The sequence below is a fragment of the Ranitomeya imitator genome, chromosome 1, assembly GCF_032444005.1.
Source record: "Ranitomeya imitator isolate aRanImi1 chromosome 1, aRanImi1.pri, whole genome shotgun sequence".
In the NCBI taxonomy this organism is placed as follows: domain Eukaryota; kingdom Metazoa; phylum Chordata; class Amphibia; order Anura; family Dendrobatidae; genus Ranitomeya; species Ranitomeya imitator.
In genome coordinates, this window is record NC_091282.1 from 251,881,636 (window position 1) to 251,903,692 (window position 22,057).

A 22,057-nucleotide genomic window follows, 5' to 3' on the forward strand; every position below is an offset into this window, starting at 1 on the left:
AGTAACACATGTACAAGTTTTATCATTCATTCCAGGTCCAGATTCCAGTGAAGGTACCCATGCTTTCCAACCTGGTGACTATGTGCTGGTAAAGAAGTTCATCAGAAAGACATCCCTGGAGTCGAGATTTGAGGGTCCCTACCAAGTACTCCTGACTACTCCTACTATGGTCAGGGTTGCTGAGCGGTTCCTGGATCCATCTCTCACATTGTAAACGTGTTAGACAGTTAGGGACAGAGTAGGATCTGACCTGCTTGTCAAAGTCCAGCTACAAATAGGTTTTTCACAAGGGAAAACTTGTCTCAAACTGGTGAAAACTCCAATTCCCCCCCCTCCTGGGCGAGACGGTCAGATCTAGGATGTGTACATCAGGGTGAGTCACATGTGTATTTTATGTAACCATGGAGATGGGAGATTGGAGAGTAATAGATTCAGCAGGTAGGAAAGTCCCAAGGACATGGGTAATGCGCTCCGATATACCCATAATTGGTCACACATTCTCTGGTGTCAATAGCATCCGTATTGTCATGAAGCCTCTGATGTCATAGTGACACTTAACTCTGGTGAGTTAGGGAACCACGGTGGGATCAAGAAAAAAAAAAAGGTTAATAAAGTATTTGGGGGGGGGACTGTTGAGGAGAGCCATAAGATCAAATACTTAATTAACCTCAAGACATAACCGATTGAGAGAAGCAACCCATAACGTGTATTGTTTAACCTTACATAAGCTTTCTCAGATCAAAAGTGAGACCCTAAAGATGGCTGCCATTTCCTGTTTCAGCACACCATGTGCTGGTATCCAAGATGACGTCCACCCTGATGACCTCATGGATCCACCCACAGTGACGCCCACCTTGATGACCTCGTGGACCAACCCACCCTGATGACCTCGGATCCGCCCACAGACTTGCTCATTGCCCAACCCAGTAACCCATGGAATACATCTGATCACCCCCATTTTAGAGCTAACCGAGCCCCCCTTACAGGGGTTATATAAACCTGTGTTCTGACTAAATAAAGCCCTTGGAGCTGGGCCATAGATTGATCAAGGAGAGTTTACATCTGACTGTGTGTCTGTCTGATGTCATTTCCTTAGTGCGCACCTGATCAATCAATATCCATTAGGCCAGGAGTAGGCAACTGGAGTGAACATTTAATAATTGTTCAACCTAACACCTGTATAGCTACAGGCAGCGATAGCCGTCAGTCACCGAATAGCGCCGCCTACTGGACTCATATGCATGAATAAAACAAGTTATACGGAATATGTTCCCATAAACCTATATAACATACCGCTCAGCGTCTCCTTCTCTCACCATGCTGTCCACAGATTGAACTGCATGGACAAAGTGACAGGTTCCCTTTAATAAACGGGGAATGAAGTGACTGTTCACAGGATGTCAGTACCCAGGGGTGTAACTACAACAGGTGCAGGGGTTGCAATCGCACCCGGGCCCTGGAGCCATAGTCCCTTTAGCCTATTAAAAAAAAAGTTTAAAATATTTGGGGGCCCCGTTGGAGCTTTCGCATCGGGACCCATGAGTTTCAAGTTATGCCACTATCAGTACCTCCATCTAATTTGAGACAACTGTAGGCAGCGCTAATGTCTGAATGGACAGATAATCCTGCAGAACCATTTTAACATCTCGTGAAATTTGTGCCATGACAAATCTCTGCAATTCTGAGAGCCAAAAGATATTATAAATGCCCATCTAGTAGCACAATAGTGTGGCAGGCGAGTGTATTTGTGACCAAGACGCTATGTCAGAGCCCTGTGTTTAGTGGGTGTGCTGGGAAAGCTCCTAGTGAGTATCTTCAAGAGAGCTGATGAGCAGTTTTCACCCAAGAGGCCAAAAGATTATTCTTTTGCGCAAAGTTGGAGTGGCACATGTCAGATTAATTATTTTTCAACTGTAAAATAAATTATATTATGATATATACATTTACCATGAGATTTATTTGTGCAATGTTTGCAAATGCACGCCTAAACAGTGGCATACACTGGAAGGTTTATCTTTTAAGTATACTGCCAATAAAATTTTTAGGATGCAGTGTTCAGAGATTAAAGGGGTGGTCCAGTACCTAAAATGTCCTTTCTAAATACCCATCTTTACACCCTAATCACTTTATTTTACCCTACACTTTTCCCTATCTATTTGAATACCTAAATTTGTTTTCTTCTTTACTTTACTACCTGTGACTTATCGTTTGAGAGGAGTCTCAAACAAGACGTTATATGAGGCTGGGGGTGGCATTCAATTCTCTGCAGCTTCGATCAGCCCTTCTAGAACACAACATCATCAGGAAGCAGAGCTGCAGTTACTCATTACAGTTTCTTGTGTCGCTGTCCCCTGAAGATGTCCTGGTTCCATGGTAATGGTGATAGAAGCTGTAGGAGAGGTGAGTGCAGCACTCGCTCTATGCTTGTATTTCTGCTGCTTCTACCTGTGAAAGAAGAAGATGTCGCCAAGTGGCAGAGATAGAAGCAGTGAAGGATCACTCCACAGCTTCTAGCTACACCCTCAAATAAATTATCATCGGGGGGCAGTGATAGAAGCAATGAAGGACACCAGGGCTGCCCCCTGATGGATCCTGTAAATTTATTTTGAGATATAGTCCTGAATCTAGTGCTACTATTATACCCTCTTTGTCTACCGGACATATAACTTCATTTTTTTTTTAAAGTTTCCCAATTAGAAATATTATTAGTTATATATTCTGATTTGTACTCATCTAATGTTAGTTTTCTACTAGTTTTAAAAATTGGTCCAATACTGCAGGTCATGACTAAAGTGTGTAGAAATAAGGGTTTCCAGTAATGAAACTGTAATTTAAAGAAGCGCATCAACAATTTGTATCACCTTAATATACTGCAATCATATTATATGGCACTGTGTACTTACAATTGCTCATTTTGCCTTTCTATGCATCTAGTTCTTATGTTTTCCATATGACATCACTTGATTAAAAATTGAGTAAATGAATCCTTCTGAGCTTTATGTAGAAACAGGAGGTCAATTTGTGTGACTTATCAATCACTGCAAAAGTCAATGGCAGGGCAGAGCAGCTGGGTCAGGAGTTGAAGACAGGAATGCTAAATGCGGGGACAAGAGACTTCCTGTTTCTATATAGAGCTGAGAACACAGAAGAATTAACTGGGTAGAAAGGCAAAATGAGCAATTGTAAGTGCATGGTGCTATATAATGTGATTGCAGTATAATAAGATAAAAACTGATGGGAGTGCTTCGTTAAGTTAGTTTCTGTTGGACATGGGGCAACAGGGACATGCTGCAAACCAACCTTCATGTATGTTAGCATTGTATGAAAATTTCTTTACTCCCGACTTGTACGATATAGATTTCATTTAAGGAACATTTACCCGGTACAATTAGCATATCTATCATGCGGTTCACGCTCTTGATAAATACATGAATTTGATCCAGTTTTCCCATATAATGATTCAGTTATTGCATAACACCTTATTACCGTTTTATATTTTATGATGTACTAGTTTTATCACTAAAGTATTTATGGGCATGCATAATATACTTGTTTTCCTGGGCTTTTTTATGTTTCATATGTTATTTTGAGTTTGATAGCCCTCTGGATCACTTAGTGATTTTTATGGTGAGACTATTTTTGTATTATTTAGGGAAGATCAGTAGATAGCAAAATTGTCAAAGTAATATACGAGATATACGGTACTTGGTGTGCTTGTCAATGAAATGCCATGTTTCTCTCTGATGCACTATTTTGGCCATCAGAATTCACTGGGATTTATCAGCTGTCATTGCTACAAAATGACCAGCATACTGTGCTACTGGGAACAGATCCATGGTATGTTAATATGGAGGTAACATGTCGTGCAAGAAAATCATCTCTCCTAATAACGAGGATGAAGTGTTGATTCTTATAAATGTGAAGAAGGTTTTATATAACAAAGAACAATTACACATATCCATAGGATAAATGGTACATGTCTGATCACGGGGGGGAGCCAACGATTGCTAGATCCAGTTTCTATTCACTGAATGATCACAGTGAGGATTCTGAAAGCAGCAGAGGTTGTGTATCCCCCTGCTGAACTACCACTACAGATAAGCCTTTTAAAATATTACTACACCCTTAGCAATTCTAATATTTGTAATGTGAAGAATATTTGATTTACAATTTCTTACATTTCATCTTCTGAGGAATATCGCGCAGCGCTCCCCGTATACTTACCTACTGCTGGCGCGGTCCCTGCTTCTTCCACCGCTGCATCTTCTTCCTGTATTGAGCGGTCACAGTTACTGATCATTACAGTCATGAATATGCGGCTCCACCTCTATGGGAGGTGGAGCCGCATATTCATGACTGTAATGAGCGGTACCATGTGACCGCTCAATACAGGAAGAATCTGCATCGCTGGAAGAAGCAGGGACCGCAGGGACCGCGCCGGAAGTAGGTAAGTATAACTAGACAGCGCAAAAAAAGGGGAGAAGCCAGCGCAGCCTAAGGTTAAGGGCTGCTGTATGTGAACAGGAGGCCTTTATGGCACAGCGAATATAAAAAACGTAGTGTAGGACTGCCCCAATATGAGATTGCCATGAAGAGGCGGGGTGGCTCAAAGAATTGATCAATTGTTTGCTAAATGTCTCATTTTGAAAATACAGTTAGAAATTAATATGTGCATTTGCACTTTATGTATTGCGTCTTAACCTTAGGCTGCGCTGGCTTCTCCCCTTTTTTTGCTCTGTTATTGGTAAGTGGCTGACCACCACTGTTGCCGTGCGCCGCGCCTGGTTATGTGCGCCATTCTTTCTGTGTCTCAGTGATTGATAGGCTGCTGTTCACACACAGCAGCCCTGCCCTGCACCAGGCTTTGTATAATTATGCACCTGTGCCTCAGCCTGTTTCACTCTTCATCTGTGGCTCTAGATGGGCAGTGTGGAGGTTGGATCCGAAATGTCTGTCTGGACCTGGTCAACCTTTATCCTCGCTTGCCTACTCTGGCGCCATGGGGGTGACTCAGTATATGCTCCAGGTACAGCATGTTTTTAATGTGGTCTTGCATTTAGTTCATTTAGGAGGCCTTTATGGCACAGCGAATATAAAAAACGTAGTGTAGGACTGCCCCAATATGAGATTGCCGTGAAGAGGCGGGGTGGCTCAAAGAATTGATCAATTGTTTGCTAAATGTCTCATTTTGAAAATACAGTTAGAAATTAATATGTGCATTTGCACTTCATGTATTGCGTCTTAACCTTAGGCTGCGCTGGCTTCTCCCCTTTTTTTGCTCTATAACTAGACAGCCCCCGCTCCGCTTCCGACCGCCGGGTATGACTCGAGTATAAGCCGAGAGGGGGACTTTCAGCCTAAAAAAATGGGCTGAAAATCTCGGCTTATACTCGAGTATATACGGTAAATCAGTAAATAAAACAGAACATATCCTCAAAAAAATTTATTTATTAAGTTAATACAGCCTTTTTAGCCAATTACAAATGTATCCATGGAAAGCCAGGTACAGAATTCTCAATATAAGAAAACTCACTTAAGAACATACATATTACATGAACAATAAATATGTACTGGATTATTAATACATTATATGAATAGAAAGAATTTAATCACCTCTTAATTTGGAGAGAATATGTATATTTACATTCATCCATTCTTACATCTACTATACAATTAATAGGCAACAGTCACGTTCATATACATATTCTGAGAAATTCCCTGTCCAATTTATTAAGTTAACAACGTACTCTATAAACAAACTTTACACAGTTATATAACAAGGTGTCAAGTACAACATTGGTAGAATGAATTTTGAGAATTTCATCTTCTTACAAGTTGGGAAGGGGCAGGGGATGAGGGTTAAAATTAATTCAAGAATAAGCAGGCACAGGAAAGGGAAATACTGAAGTCATCTCTACTATTCCAGGGACGCTTACAATACAAAATGCAATCCTCATTGGTGAATGTTAAAATTAGATCCTGGAATATTTGTAAAGATGTTAGAGGCACAAAATGAACCAGATTGAGGGTTTTATTATCTTATAGACAGTGTCAGCTGTTTTACCCTGTAATAATTCCCTAGCAGGTTGGACTGCAGTCACAGGCCGGCATATCTGTGATGCTCTAATAAAAGTCATGGCTTGAATATTTTGGGAAAATATATGTAAAAAGATTCTCCACCTAATCTTTTTCCCTAAAAAAGTCTGAGATGGGGCTTTTTTATTTTTATTTTTTAAAGAAAATAAATGGGAGAATTGGAAGGCAATGCATTAAAACAACCATTACTTACCTGCTGAATCCATTTGCCGCTCAAGCATCACCTCCCCACTGGTCTTCTTTACAGGACTATAGTAGTGACATCCAATCTACAACATGTGACCACTACAGCCAATCACTGGCCTCAGTGGTCATACAGAGATGGACATCACAAGATTGCGGAGGTCAGTGACTGGCTACAGAGGTTAAGTTTTGTGAATGGGCTGTACCGGATATAATTCTGTGAAAATGGTCCACCAAGGAGTGGCTGCAGTGGAGAAACAGCGGCATCAATAGAACGTTCATTTGTCATTTTAAAACATTACATTCCCGTTTTACAATTTTGTTGAACTCAGACAACGCCGAATATACGAGCTAGACTGTTTACGATACACTGTGTTAATACATTTTTAATGGATTTCTTAGGTAGCACATTACTATCAACAAGTCTGACTCAACTAAATTATAGAGGTTATCCAGGATTCCGATAAACAGGTCATCCAAGATTGTGTGGGTTGTTTTTTTTTTTTTTTAATAAAACTTGTCCCCCCCCCATAAACGGCTCCACTTTTTCAATGGCTGTATCTGGTATTGCACCTCATTTCTATTCAAGTAAATCGGGTTGAGCTGCAACACCAGTCGCATCTCACAGACAGAAGTGGCATTGGCAATGGGCAGAAACCAAGCCCATTTTTCTAATTTTGGACTAACTTTGTTCTCTCCTCTATTCTTAGCTCAATAGCAATTCTAGGAAAGGGGGGACATCGGCTAGCCAGGCCCAACATTGTTTTCTTTACCTTCGGATATGGGCAGGCATGGTTGTCAAGGGTCAAAATGTTCTAACGTTTTACACTAAAAGAAAAATTAGGTGGAGAATCTCTTGTGCTCCAAATTCATTTGCATGTTTCAGCTAAGAGTACTGTACCTTTGTAATGCACACTCTCTATCAAATATCACCTGGAGGGCTACACTGTATAGACGCATGTATGTTTCGTTATACATACATGCAAATCATAATCTATGGATTGGTTGCAAACACAGTACCAGAATATATGTGTTGCATGCATAGATTTCTGTGATGTGTAGAGCAGCATGTAGGACTCCACCGTACAGTACAGACCCCATGGTATTAAAGACACACAGTGTGCATTAGTACGCAACATATTGAACCAAAAGCAGCTTGTAGTCTGATCTATATTACTATAAAGAAACACGACAGAAGAATGAACAACCTACCTTCACCTCTAGGGTCATAATCTATGAAGATACAGTATATAGTAGGTGCGGAGATAGAATCCCCAGTGGTTAGCTCCACAGTTACCTGGCTGAGAAAGGTCAGCAGCACATGATGTTAACATGAAAAAGTTGACACATCAAAGTAGCCTGATCGAATAAAATGCAGTAAAATACAATAAAACTATTGATATTTGTTTTCAGACCCTGAATGCAGCAGTCATATCTCATACAGGTGGTAGAGATCTCACACAGGACAAAGGTATATAGCACTTGTTGTTACCAAACATAACGTGACAGCGATGTTTCCACAATCCCTGGGGGGGAATATGTGAAAGTCACTTAACTGATCTGAAGCAGTAAAACCAACATGTTCCTCATCTGTGTATGGAGTCTTCAGTATAGATGATCCCACTAAATCCTACACCCTTGAATAAAAGTTTACAAAACAGTTTTAACAGCTCACCATACCTGCAAGTCTTCATCATCTGGAGCCTGGTAGCTAAAGCCATAGCCACAAATCCAAATGGTAAAAAAAGCCGGCATGTGATCCTCCTGGATCTATTTCTTCACAAAAATCATTAAAAGATCATAGAAATCCATTAGATCTTTTAAAGATTTATTGGCAGAAATAAAGTGGCTATTTTGTGTTCTTTTTTTAACAAGGAAGATAGAGTGGAAGCTTTTTACATAATATCTGAATAAAAGCGGAGCTAGGAAAGAGGACAGACAAGCGCTATTCTCACCTTAACATACACGCTCACCCATTCAGGTTATATGTGCAACTGTCGGCATTTTCAGTACTGGTAATCACAGAAAACCAGTGTTATCTTTCATCTGTTCACCATACTTGAGACTGGTGAAAGAAAAGTCCGATATGTAGTTTACATCCAGTGTCACGTTAAAGGCATTAAAAATGTTCAAATGTAGATACGATAGTGCAAATATGAAAACAAAAGCTTCCGATAAATGTAATGACATATGGTGAATGTTAGAACACGCATAGATTACATGAGGTCTTATTCTCATTAGCTCTAATACCTTTGCAAGCCCTTAAATGGTATAATGAAGCAATGATTTCATTGGTAGACAATAGCAGCCCCTTTTCAGCCAGTGCAGGGAAGCGATATGCATAATTGTAACTGAAAAAGTAATAACGTTCTTCTGCAGACAGTTCCCAGAAGCCTGTGCACATGAATGCTGGTGCGGTCGGTATACTTCCAAGGATAAAGTGAATATTTCCAAGGATACAATGAGGCAGAGGTGTCCTATTAAAAAGTCTCATCGTCATTGCAGCTGCTTGTCCAGTGGCCAAAAACCTCACAGATATCGCAATATGGACGCTCTTCTTTTCTGTTACCGTGGAAGTTGGAATGAGGTGGAGAGTCAGGCATCTGAGTCTGTGTAGGACAGTCTTCCGTGTCATGGAGATCAAAACAGTCACAAATATCGCAGAACAGACGAGGGGGAACTTTCTTTTTGGCTTGGGTACCATTCAAACTGAAAGACAGCAAGACAAAATATGTACTTTCAGTAAATAGAGAGATGGGAATTTGTAACAAATGCTCAAGCATGTTGAAATCCAACGTGTACTTCTGGTCTCACTGATTTCTGCAGGTTCGGACATCTAATGTCACCTCAAGGCTGGAGCTAGACGGCAACTTTAGCCACAACATCAGTTTCACAGCCAAAGATTGCCAGGTGTCGCCGCTACATCTCAGCAAATGGGATCGCATTGCAATCCTGGTGTTTTCACGTCAGTTTCCACCAGTTAAGCTAAAACGGGTAGAGGGAGGAAGTGACGCCACAGCTTGTAAAATTCTTGACGAGCTGTGGCATTCCTTACACCAAAAATCTTATTCCAATCCCTGACTGGAGTAAGATTTGTTGCGAGATGCATTCATGAACCTCCTAATGAATCAGGAGCTTCCTACCTCAAAACACCCCTCATCAAGACTGACGGGAACAAGATATTGATAAAGGGCCAAAGTGACTAAGAGAACTAGCCAAGGTGGCACGTCAACAACCAGGTTTTGCTTGACTGACAGGTATCTCCCTGTGTATGTATATGGAGAGACTGGTCAGTGAATTGATACCAAAGGAGGAAGCAAGCAGGACCTGCCCTTCTTTAAGTAGTCGTCTTAGTCATCTTGTGCCAGGCTTCAAAGTACAGTTGTGCTCAAAGGTTTACATACCCCGGCAGAATTTTTGCTTTCTTGGTTAGTGGTTGGGTGAAGCCATTTATTATCAAACTACTGTGTTTTCTTTTTTTTAAATAATAATGACAACCCAAAACATCCAAATGACCCTGATCAAAAGTTCATATACCCTGGTGATTTGGGCCTGATAATATAAACAGAAGTTGACACAAGTGGGTTTGAATGGCTACTAAAGGTAACATCCTCACCTGTGACCTGTTTGCTTGTAATCAGTGTGTGCATAAAAACTAAGTGAGTTTCTCGGATCCAGACAGACTCTTGCATCTTTCATCCAGCCACTGACGTTTCTGGATTGTGAGTCATGGGGAAAGCAAAAGAATTGTCAATGGATCTACGGGAAAAGGTAGTTGAACTGTATAAAACAGGAAAGGGATACAAAAAGATATCCAAGGAATTTATAATGCCAGTCAGCAGAGTTCAAACTGTGATTAACAAATGGAAAATCAGGGGCTCTGTAAAAACAGAACCACGGTCAGGTAGACCAACAAAAATGTCGTCCACAACTGCCAGGAAAATTGTTCGGGATGCAAAGAAAAACCCACAAATAACATCAGCTGAAACTAGCGGCGTGGCTGTTTCAAGATGTACAATAAGGAGGCACTTGAAGAAAAATGGACTGCATGGTCGAGTTGCCAGAAGAGAGCCATTACTGAGCAAATGCCACAAAGCATCTCGCCTACAATACGCAAAACAGCAGAGACCAGCCTCAAAACGTCTGGAACAAGGTAATTTGGAGTGATAAGACCAACATTGAACTTTTTGGCCACAACCATAAACGTTACATTTGGAGAGAGGTCAACAAGGCCTACAATGAAAGGAACACCATTCCTACTGTAAAGCACAGAGGTGGATCGCTGATGTTTTGGGGATATGTGAGCTACAAAGGCACAGGAAACTTGGTCAAAGTTTAAGGAAAGATGAATGTTATCAGCAAACACTGGATGCAAATTTGCACTCATCAGCCCGGAAGCTGCGCATGGGACGTACTTGGTAGTTCCAACATGAAAACGATCCAAAACACAAGGCCAAGTCGACATGTCATTGGCTACAGCAGAACAAAGTAAAGGTTCTGGAGTGGCCAGGTCAGTCTCCTGACCTCAATAACATTGAGTCACTCTGGGGAGATCTCAAGCGCACAGTTCATGCTTGACAGCCCAGGAATTTACAGGAACTGGAGGCTTTTTGCAGAGGAGAGTGGGCAGCTTTACCATCTCAGAAAATAAAGAACCTCATCCACAACTACCACGAAAGACTTCAAGCTGTTATTGATGTTAGAGGGGGCAATACATGGTATTAATAAATGGGGCATGTGAACTTTTGATCATGGTCATTTGGATGTTTTGGGCTGTCATTATGATTTAAAAAGAAAACACAGTAGTTTGACAATAAATGGCTTCACCCAACTACTAACCAAGAGTGGAGAAAAAGTTTTGGTGTCATCATTCATATTCTCTGAAAAAAGGTGAAGAAAGCAAAAATTCTGCCGGGGTATGCAAACTTTTGAGCACAACTGTATGTTTTCTATAAAACTCTGCATCACTTCAGATCAAAACATAGATATTTGTAATGATGAAACCTGTCTCCGATTCTTGTGGACTGTGGTTAGGGCAGCTGGAGTTACCTGGCAGAATCTTTTTATCCTCCAATATTCACTTTTTATGCAATCCTAAAAATACTAACCGAAGAGTTAAAGACCCTTTCACACTGCGGGGCTTATGTCTGAACCCCCCATTCCCTTGCCCCCAGCAAAAAACGATTTGGGCATATGTGCTGACAGGGCCATAAACTGTAATGGTGCCAACAGAGTCAACGCGTGCTCTTTAATGTTTAATTTTCCTGCCTATACCCCTACCAGAGGCGGACACTCAGTCAGACATACTAGACTGAGTGTGGGGATGAACGCAATGTAAAAGGGGCCCTTACTAGTCAAGGTATTAAAAACTACGGATACCTGTCATGGTTATCCATATCTTCCACATTGTTTCCATTCAGCGACGCTTCGACCATTTTGTCAATCTTTTGTTTTAGATCATCATTTTTTCTTTGAAGTTCAATGATGACAGAATTGAGAAAATCGATCTTGGAGGAAAAAAACAAGCACATCAAAATACAAATTTCATGCTCTCTCACACATACCGTAATACAAATACTTCAGGATCATAAAATAATGCAATATTTTAATCTAATGGTTAATAAATCCTAAAAATTATACACAAGATTATTGTTTAAATATCTCTTCTCAGTTGATAGTGTCAGTGTTTGAAAGCGCACCATCGATACAACGATTAATAGTCCCTTGTGATCACTGTACACAATAAGTTCCAATTGGGCTGTGAAAAGTACTATTGTGATTCAAGAGAACAAGCACAGGCAACTCCTCTGCAGATCCGGCAGCATCTCCTGTGAGTACATACACTTTATCAATATACACTATTGGATAAGCATGATTATGGGGTACCATCTATGCAGTTAAATGAATTCTGGATCCCCACTCTTATGACAGTATGATTGAATCTCTAGTTGGAGTATTACGGATGCAGTATTCATAGGAATGCTGCGGGTATCAAGGACTTTTCTTGTATATGAGGATGTTAGCACTGGTAACAGTAATTGCAACTGCTTTTAGAAGAACCATCTGAAATATCTACACAGTTTGGTGCATCTGTAAAAGCAACTCAATTGCTTTCTTGACCCTAATATTCAGCAAAAAAAAATATTTTTACAACTACAAACCATTTTTATGGCTCTAATCTCTCACAACTATGTGCGGCTCTGCAACTCTTTCAGTGCAATCCAGATAGGAGACGTCTCTGTAAAGTAACCCATCGTGCTCCTGAGCCCGGGTTACTTATTGAATCCTGCATCCACAGATGTAAGAGACATCAATTTGCCAATATCACATACCTGGCTTTCCATGGATGACTTCTCTTCCAGGTATTGGCTATTGAATGAGGCATCACCTAATTTACATAGAAAATAAGGATTAATAAATTAAAACAAGGAAATGGAAAAATGACATCAGATGGCAAATACATTTCTTCTTTTCTGATGAAAAATCCTAAACAGAGGTTTGAATCGAAAAATAAAAGTCCCTAAAATATAAATTCACAGCAATATTATAATGTCTCTCCGCAGTGGGAGGAGGGGGCAATTCTTCTTTGTTTTGAGAATGAATTTAAAGTTTCACGCTTTCACGCTGTGTTACATGTTGTCATGTGTTTATAAAACATAAAAGGTTTAAGGAAAAAAAAAAGGCATAAACAAAATTATTTTCTTAGTAACAAAAATCAAAATCGATATTAAGAAATTATCTATCCATAACAGGAGTAGCCAGGCTCTTTGTGATGTGTTCATACAAATTAGATGAATATCAGCAGAACCACCCGACCATCTAATGTGTATTAGTGTGATCCATGTGACTCAGACAGCAGATGTCGAGGGAAAAAGATGGGGCATGTTGTATTTCAACATGCTTGACCTTTACTTCTCAGGGGGTGTAAGCTACCACCAGCAGGGCCTGACAGCAGCTTGCGCCTCTCTCCACATTGATAACTTGTGCATATACGGATTTGTATAGGGTGTGAATTGTTTGAGTAATAGCAGCAGCTACAGACTCATGCTGGAGGGACTGTGGAACAGAGAGTGCTGCTAACGGTTAGGTTTTTTTCATGTTTGCACTTTCTCTAGATTGTAGTGTATGACCTTAGGTTTGTGCATGCCAGTTCTCTCCGGTTATTAAACATGTGATGATGAATATAATTATGGTTGCTATATGTCCCAATTAAAGAGTAACCATCATTTTATTTCATAAATCTATAATACACATAAAATAAGAAACTGTGTAATATAGATTATTCGAGAAATGTGCTTCTTTCTCCTCCTGGATTGATCTTTCACTCTCAATTCAAGAGTACACAGACTTTACCAATACTTTTTTTTTTTTTTTTTTTCAACAGCAGAAAAAAAGGCAGCAACACTAAACCTGCCCAGATCTTCGAACAAATGCACTGCAGGGTGCAGCCAGCCCATAAAGCAAGATGTTCGCAACACAGGTGCAAAACACCAGATCAACAGCCACTCTCCACAAGACTTTACCAATACCCAGATATGAGAAGACCGTTAGTGCTTATAAAATTCCATGGAGGGGGCAGGGTGAGGAGAGAGGAGCTAGAGGCAGACACACATTCTGCTGCAAATTCTCCTGAAACATCAGTTATACTTCTCCACAGAACTTTATGAGCACCACCTGTCATCTATCTCAGTAATGGGGAAAGTCACTGAAGACAGACTTTGCCCATGAATTGAGAATTTTGAGAAAGAAACAGCAGTTCAGGAGGGGGAAAAAAGCAGAATTCTCTGATAAAGATATATTACAAAGCTTTTTATTTTCAAGTGTGCTAAATATAAATTAAAATGATGGTTACTCTTAATGGTTGAAATTTCTCTTGCAGAGACTCGCGTCTCCGCAAGAGAAATTGACTTGTTGTGGTCTGGAGAGACGCGCCGCATGTCTTTCCGCGGGTGTGTCTGTACGCATAGTAGGCATGGGATTTCTTAACATCACATCCACTATGCTGTAACATCTGGACGCTGCGGGTTGGACGTTGCACAACCTGAAGCGTTTACGGATCATCTGCACATACCCTTATTCTTCCCAAATTCCTGAAGCCTGAATAATTCTGCTGAAATGAGATGTCTCACCAATGCGGCTTCCCCTCATGGTATGTCACAATCACTCAGTGAGAAGTAGCATTCTCCTGCTCCTCATCTTTACAAAAAGGCTGTAAACACTAACAAACCATAGACTTTCGGAACATGAGGAAAACACATAACATCTATTATCAAGCTCCAGAGATTCACACGTGCTAAGGATTTTTGAAAAAGGCTTTGGTCTGAATCCCTTTGACAGAGTATCGTACATCAGGCGACCACATAGTTGTAGCAATGGGAGTAACAATGCCGAAACCATATCATTAAAGGTTTCTACTACCAGAAGTTCAGAGAAGGAATAAAGCAATTAAAGTTATACTTTAACCCCTTCATGACCCAGCCTATTTTGACCTTAAAGACCTTGCCGTTTTTTGCAATTCTGACCAGTGTCCCTTTATGAGGTAATAACTCAGGAACGCTTCAACGGATCCTAGCGGTTCTGAGATTGTTTTTTCATGACATATTGGGCTTCATGTTAGTGGTAAATTTAGGTCAATAAATTATGCGTTTATTTGTGATAAAAACGGAAATTTGGCGAAAATTTTGAAAATTTCGCAATTTTCACATTTTGAATTTTTATTCTGTTAAACCAGAGAGTTATGTGACACAAAATAGTTAATAAATAACATTTCCCACATGTTTACTTTACATCAGCACAATTTTGGAAACAAAATTTTTTTTTGCTAGGAAGTTATAAGGGTTAAAATTTGACCAGCGATTTCTCATTTTTACAACGAAATTTACAAAACCATTTTTCTAGGGACCACCTCACATTTGAAGTCAGTTTGAGGGGTCTATATGGCTGAATATACCCAAAAGTGACACCATTCTAAAAACTGCACCCCTCAAGGTACTCAAAACCACATTCCAGAAGTTTATTAACCCTTCAGGTGCTTCACAGCAGCAGAAGCAACATGGAAGGAAAAAATGAACATTTAACTTTTTAGTCACAAAAATTATCTTTTAGCAACAATTTTTTTATTTTCCCAATGGTAAAAGGAGAAACTGAACCATGTAAGTTGTTGTCCAATTTGTCCTGAGTACGCTGATATCTCACATGTGGGAGTAAACCACTGTTTGGGCGCACGGCAGGGCTTGGAAGGGAAGGAGCGCCATTTGACTTTTTGAATCAAAAATTGGCTCCACTTTTTAGCGGACACCATGTCACGTTTGGAGAGCCCCCGTGTGCCTCAAAATTGGATCTCCCCCACAAGTGACCATATTTTGGAAACTAGACGCCCCAGGGAACTTATCTAGATGCATAGTGAGCACTTTGAACCCCCAGATGCTTCACAAATTGATCCGTAAAAATGGAAAAGTACTTTTTTTTCACAAAAAAATTCTTTTCGCCTCTATTTTTTAATTATCACATGGGCAATAGGATAAAATGGATCATAAAATTTGTTGGGCAATTTCTCCCGAGTACGCCGATACCTCATATGTGGGGGTAAACCACTGTTTGGGTACTCGGCAGGGCTCGGAAGGGAAGGCGTGCCATTTGACTTTTTGAATGGAAAATTAGCTCCAATTGTTAGCGGACACCATGTCGCGTTTGGAGAGCCCCTGTGTGCCTAAACATTGGAGCTCCCCCACAAGTGACCCCATTTTGGAAACTAGACCCCCCAAGGAACTTATCTAGATGAATATTGAGCACTTTAAACCCCCAGGTGCTTCACAGAAGTTTATAACGCAGAGCCATGAAAATAAAAAATAATTTTTCTTTCCTCAAAAATGATTTTTTAGCCTGGAATTTCCTATTTTGCCAAGGGTAATAGGAGAAATTGGACCCCAAATGTTGTTGTCCAGTTTGTCCTGAGTACGCTGATACCCCATATGTGGGGGTAAACCACTGTTTGGGCGCACGGCAGGGCTCGGAAGGGAAGGCACGCCATTTGGCTTTTTAAATGGAAAATTAGCTCCAATCATTAGCGGACACCATGTCACGTTTGGAGAGCCCCTGTGTGCCTAAACATTGGAGATCCCCCAGAAATGACCCCATTTTGGAAACTAGTCCACAAAAGGAACTAATCTAGATGTGTGGTGAGGACTTTGAACCCCCAAGTGCTTCACAGAAGTTTATAACGCAGAGCCATGAAAATAAAAAAAAAAATTATTTTCTCAAAAATGATCTTTTAGCCTGCAATTTTTTATTTTCCCAAGGGTATCAGGAGAAATTTGACCCCAATATTTGTTGTCCAGTTTCTCCTGAGTATGGTGATACCCCATATGTGGGGGTAAACTACTGTTTGGGCACATGCCGGGCCTCGGAATTGAAGTAGTGACGTTTTGAAATGCAGACTTTGATGGAATGCTCTGCGGGCGTCACGTTGCGTTTGCAGAGCCCCTGATGTGGCTAAACAGTAGAAACCCCCCACAAGTGACCCCATTTTGGAAACTAGACCCCGAAAGGAACTTATCTAGATGTGTGGTGAGCACTTTGAACCCCCAAGTGCTTCACAGAAGTTTATAATGCAGAGCCGTGAAAATAATAAATACGTTTTCTTTCCTCAAAAATAATTATTTAGCCCAGAATTTTTTAATTTTCCCAAGGGTAACAGGAGAAATTTGACCCCAATATTTGTTGTCCAGTTTCTCCTGAGTACGCTGATACCCCATGTGTGGAGGTAAACCACTGTTTGGGCACACGTCGGGGCTCAGAAGGGAAGTAGTGACTTTTGAAATGCAGACTTTGATGGAATGGTCTGCGGGCGTCGCGTTGCGTTTGCAGAGCCCCTGGTGTGCCTAAACAGTAGAAACCCCCCACAAGTGACCCCATTTTAGAAACTAGACCCCCCAAGAAACTTATCTAGATATGTGGTGAGCACTTTGAACCCCCAGGTGCTTCACAGACGTTTACAACGTAGAGCCGTGAAAATAATAAATCATTTTTCTTTCCTCAAAAATGATGTTTTAGCAAGCATTTTTTTATTTTCACAAGGGTAACAGGAGAAATTGGACCCCAGTAATTGTTGCGCAGTTTATCCTGAGTATGCTGGTACCCCATATGTGGGGGTAAACCACTGTTTGGGCACACGTCGGGGCTCGGAAGTGAGGGAGCACCATTTGACTTTTTGAATACGAGATTCGCTGGAATCAATGGTGGCGCCATGTTGCGTTTGGAGACCCCTGATGTGCCTAAACAGTGGTAACCCCTCAATTCTACCTCCAACACTAACCCCCCCACACCCCTAACCCTAATCCCAACTGTAGCCATAACCCTAATCACAACCCTAACCGCAACACACCCCTAACCACAACCCTAACCACAACACACCCCTAACCACAACCCTAATTCCAACCCTAACCCTAAGGCTATGTGCCCACGTTGCGGATTCGTGTGAGATTTTTCAGCATCATTTTTGAAAAATCCGCGGGTAAAAGGCACTGCGTTTTACCTGCGGATTTTCCGCGGATTTCCAGTATTTTTTGTGCGGATTTCACCTGCGGATTCCTATTGAGGAACAGGTGTAAAACGCTGCGGAATCCGCACAAAGAATTGACATGCTGCGGAAAATACAATGCAGCGTTTCCGCGCGGTATTTTCCGCACCATGGGCACAGCGGATTTGGTTTCCATATGTTTACATGGTACTGTAAACCTGATGGAACACTGCTGCGAATCCGCAGCCAAATCCGCACCGTGTGCACATAGCCTAATTCTAAAGGTATGTGCACACGCTGCGGAAAACGCTGCGGATCCGCAGCAGTTTCCCATGAGTTTACAGTTCAATGTAAACCTATGGGAAACAAAAATCGCTGTACACATGCTGCGGAAGAACTGCACGGAAACGCAGCGGTTTACATTCCGCAGCATGTCACTTCTTTGTGCGGATTCCGCAGCGGTTTTACAACTGCTCCAATAGAAAATCGCAGTTGTAAAACCGCAGTGAAATGCGCAGAAAAAACGCGGTAAATCCGCGATAAATCCGCAGTGGTTTAGCACTGCGGATTTATCAAATCCGCTGCGGAAAAATCCACAGAGGACCAGAATACGTGTGCACATACCGAAACCCTAACCCTACCCCTAACCCTAACCCTACCCCTAACCCTACCCCTAACCCTAACCCTACCCCTAACCCTATTCTAACATTAGTGGAAAAAAAAATTTCTTTATTTTTTTATTGTCCCTACCTATGGGGGTGACAAAGGGGGGGGGAGGGTCATTTATTATTTTTTTTATTTTGATCACTGAGATAGATTATATCTCAGTGATCAAAATGCACTTTGGAACGAATCTGCCGGCCGGCAGATTCGGCCGGCGCACTGCGCATGCGCCCGCCATTTTGGAAGATGGCGGTGCCCGGGAGAAGACGGACGGACCCCGGCAGGATCGGTAAGTATGATGGGGTGGGGGGGAAGCACGGGGGGGGGGGGGATCGGAGCATGGGGGGTGAATCGGAGCGCGGGAGGGGTGGAACGGAGCACGGGAGGGGTGGAACGGAGCACGGGAGGGGTGGAACGGAGCACGGGGGGAGCGGACAAGAGCACGGGGGGGAGCGGAGCACAGGACGGAGGGGAGCCGGAGCAGTGTACCGGACAGATCGGGGGGCTGGGGGGGCGATCGGTGGGGTGGGGGCACATTAGTATTTCCAGCCATGGCCGATGATATTGCAGCATCGGCCATGGCTGGATTGTAATATTTCACCAGTTATAATAGGTGAAATATTACAAATCGCTCTGATTGGCTGTTGAAAGTGAAACTGCCAATCAGAGCGATCGTAGCCACGGGGGGGGGGGGGGTGAAGCCACCTCCCCTGGGCTAAACTACCACTCCCCCTGTCCCTGCAGATCGGGTGAAATGGGAGTTAACCCTTTCACCCGATCTGCAGGGACGCGATCTTTCTGTGATACAGCATATGCGTCACAGGTCGGATTGGCACCGACTTTCATGACGCATACGCTGTGTCACAGGTCGGGAAGGGGTTAAGTCATAACAAACCAAGGTAACATGCTTCCCATTGCTAAATGCAGCATGTTGATATGACTGAAGGATTTGGGGACAATAGTGTCATAAACCAACAACCCCATTTCGCTCTCACCGGATGAGTTTGACAGGTTGCTGAGTTGTGTTTTGTTCTCATCCAGTTCTTTCTCCAGGCTTTGCACTTTTTTCTCCAGCTTGACTTTTTCAGACTCCAGTGACTTTACTGCTGACTGTAAGGTTTTTGTAGATTCATTCTCTCCCCGAAGCAATATAATCTAGAATAAAATACAATAAAATATGGAATGAGTCCTTATGCATTTTAATGGTACAACTGTTTAATTAGACACAACGATATACAAATATTGCCACCACGTGAATATTTGAAGTCTTCAGTAGAATATTTGACGTAGTCGGACACTCATTTTCAAGTGCAAAACACAAAATTAACACCACAATAGTAATTATGCCACGTTCCAATAAAGCCAGAAGAGAAAAAAAAAAAAAAAAAAGATCTATATTGGCTAACCCATTATATAACAAAACTTACAATTCTCAGGATACTAACCTTTGCGTTCATAGTACTGAAAGACTGAAATATTAGGGCTACAAAGCTTGAATCCTTCTTTCTCTCTATGCAGTACTTCAATAGTCTGCAATCACTGCTGTATATGGTGCCGCCTACAGCTCCTAATGATGGGTCTCTATTGATTCAAGCATAAAAAAGCTATTGTGCCATTGGCATGTCAGCTGCACTGATGGCTTCAGACACACTATTCTCTTTTTCCAAAATGACAACTCTATATTTACTCAGACTCTGAATATCAAGCTCACAAGTCTGCACTTGTTAATTTTGGGCCTGGTAGGAGTAAAAATATTTTTCTACAGTTTATTTATTAAGAAGCCACCACAATTATACAGTGTTAGGCAACAGTATTTTCATACGTGTTTTAACATGGCTTTTCAGGATTGTATGGCAAAAAAAAAATGCCTATCCTATTGTCTGCTTCTGCGGATGAGGCTCCGGACCAAGCAAAACACAAAGTAGAGGTAGAGTATAAAAATAAAAAAACCTGTGTGTACATGGTAGCACAATGAGGTGAACAGCAAAGGATAAAGTAAGAGAATCTGTCTGTATATTGGGGTACGGATAAGATTTAAATTCTAATGACCGTAGTAAAATCGCAGTGGCTTCAAATGTATAAGGCACGAAAGGTGATCTCCAGTATCTACGATCTAGGAATTTATAAATAAAATAAATTGGATGCCGAATTTGGAAAGATGTATTTATTTTGAGAGAAATGTAATAGCTAAATTTCAGAAACCATGGGCATCTCAATTTACAAATGGAGCATGGCTTCAAGAGAATTGTTAAGATACCACTTGGAGCTGTTTGAGGAAGAAGGAGTGAAATTATTTTAGCTGGACTTCAGTGTTGGCACTGTGTTTTATGGTATAGGAGTCTAAAATGAGTGTGGGGAGGGCTGGAAGGAGCAGTGTATCTGTCAGAAGACTCGCCGTATTTGTTGTCTGAAGTAAATACTGAACAGGTCCTAATTAGTGATGAGCGAATATACTCGTTACTCGGGATTTCCCGAGCACGCTCGGGGGTCCTCCGAGTATTTTTTAGTGCTCGGCGATTTAGTTTTTCTTGCCGCAGCTGAATGATTTACATCTGTTAGCCAGCATAAGTACATGTGGGGGTTGCCTGGTTGCTAGGGAATCCCCACATGTACTTATGCTGGCTAACAGATGTAAATCATTCAGCTGCAGCAAGAAAAACTAAATTGCCGAGCACTAAAAAATACTCGGAGGACCACCGAGCGTGCTCGGGAAATCTCGAGTAACGAGTATATTCGCTCATCACTAGTCCTAATTTTTACCTTTGGCATGTTTTCTTCTTTCTGTACCTGTCATTATACGGATTTGCATTGGGGAAGAAGGTAAAGGGCTTGCTTTTTTATGTTTGTATGGTTCTAGGTAACAAAAAAATATATAAAAAAAGCCACCTGATGTAAACGTAAATAAATAATGTAAAAATATTAGTAGAAACTGAAGATGAAGGAACAGGATATTGCATGTAGTGCAGTAGGAAAGAGGCTGGAGAGAGCTGTACAAAGGACCTGAAAACAGATTTTTACCCCAGAATTGGGAATTTTGATAATGACTAGTGATAAGCGAGTGTCCTCGTTGCTCAGGTTTTCCCGAGCACACTCGGGTGACCTCCGAGTATTTTTTAGTGCTCGGAGATTTAGTTTTCATCCCCGGCAGCTGAATGATTTACAGCTGTTAGACAGCTTGATTACATGTGGGGATTCCCTAGCAACCAGGCAGCACCCACATGTACTCAGCCTGGCTAACAGGTGTAAATCATTCAGCTGCGGCGATGAAAACAATCTCCGAGCAGTCATAAATACTCGGAGGTCACCCGAGCCTAAATCAATAGTACACATGAAAGTAAGGAACTAATAAAATATATATATATATATATATATATATATATATATATATATATTTGTCTAAGGGGTACTTCTGTATCTGTCCTTCTGTCACGGTTATTCATTCGCTCATTGGTCTCGGTAGCTGCCTGTCATGGCTGCCGCGACCAATCAGCAACAGCCACAGTCCGATTAGTCCCTCCCCTACTCCTCTGCACTCAATGCCCGGCGCCCGCTCCGTAATCCCCTCCACTCACACAGGGTTAATGGCAGCAGTAACGG

General features: G+C 41.5%; 1 protein-coding gene across 7 annotated transcripts in view; it reads right to left on the bottom strand.

The window, feature by feature from the left end:
• Nucleotides 1–5,428: 5,428 nt before the first annotated feature.
• CLIP1 (CAP-Gly domain containing linker protein 1) overlaps nt 5,429–22,057 on the bottom strand; it is a 145,767-nt gene continuing 129,138 nt past the window's right edge. For all 7 annotated transcript variants that reach the window (XM_069755622.1, XM_069755615.1, XM_069755603.1 and 4 more), the window contains 4 exons: nt 19,456–19,615; nt 12,612–12,667; nt 11,659–11,786; nt 5,429–8,988 (listed from right to left, as the gene is read on the bottom strand). In XM_069755622.1, the coding sequence (XP_069611723.1) occupies nt 8,760–8,988; nt 11,659–11,786; nt 12,612–12,667; nt 19,456–19,615 (573 nt within the window). In that variant the 3' untranslated portion in view covers nt 5,429–8,759. The remainder of the gene's footprint in view (nt 8,989–11,658; nt 11,787–12,611; nt 12,668–19,455; nt 19,616–22,057) is intronic.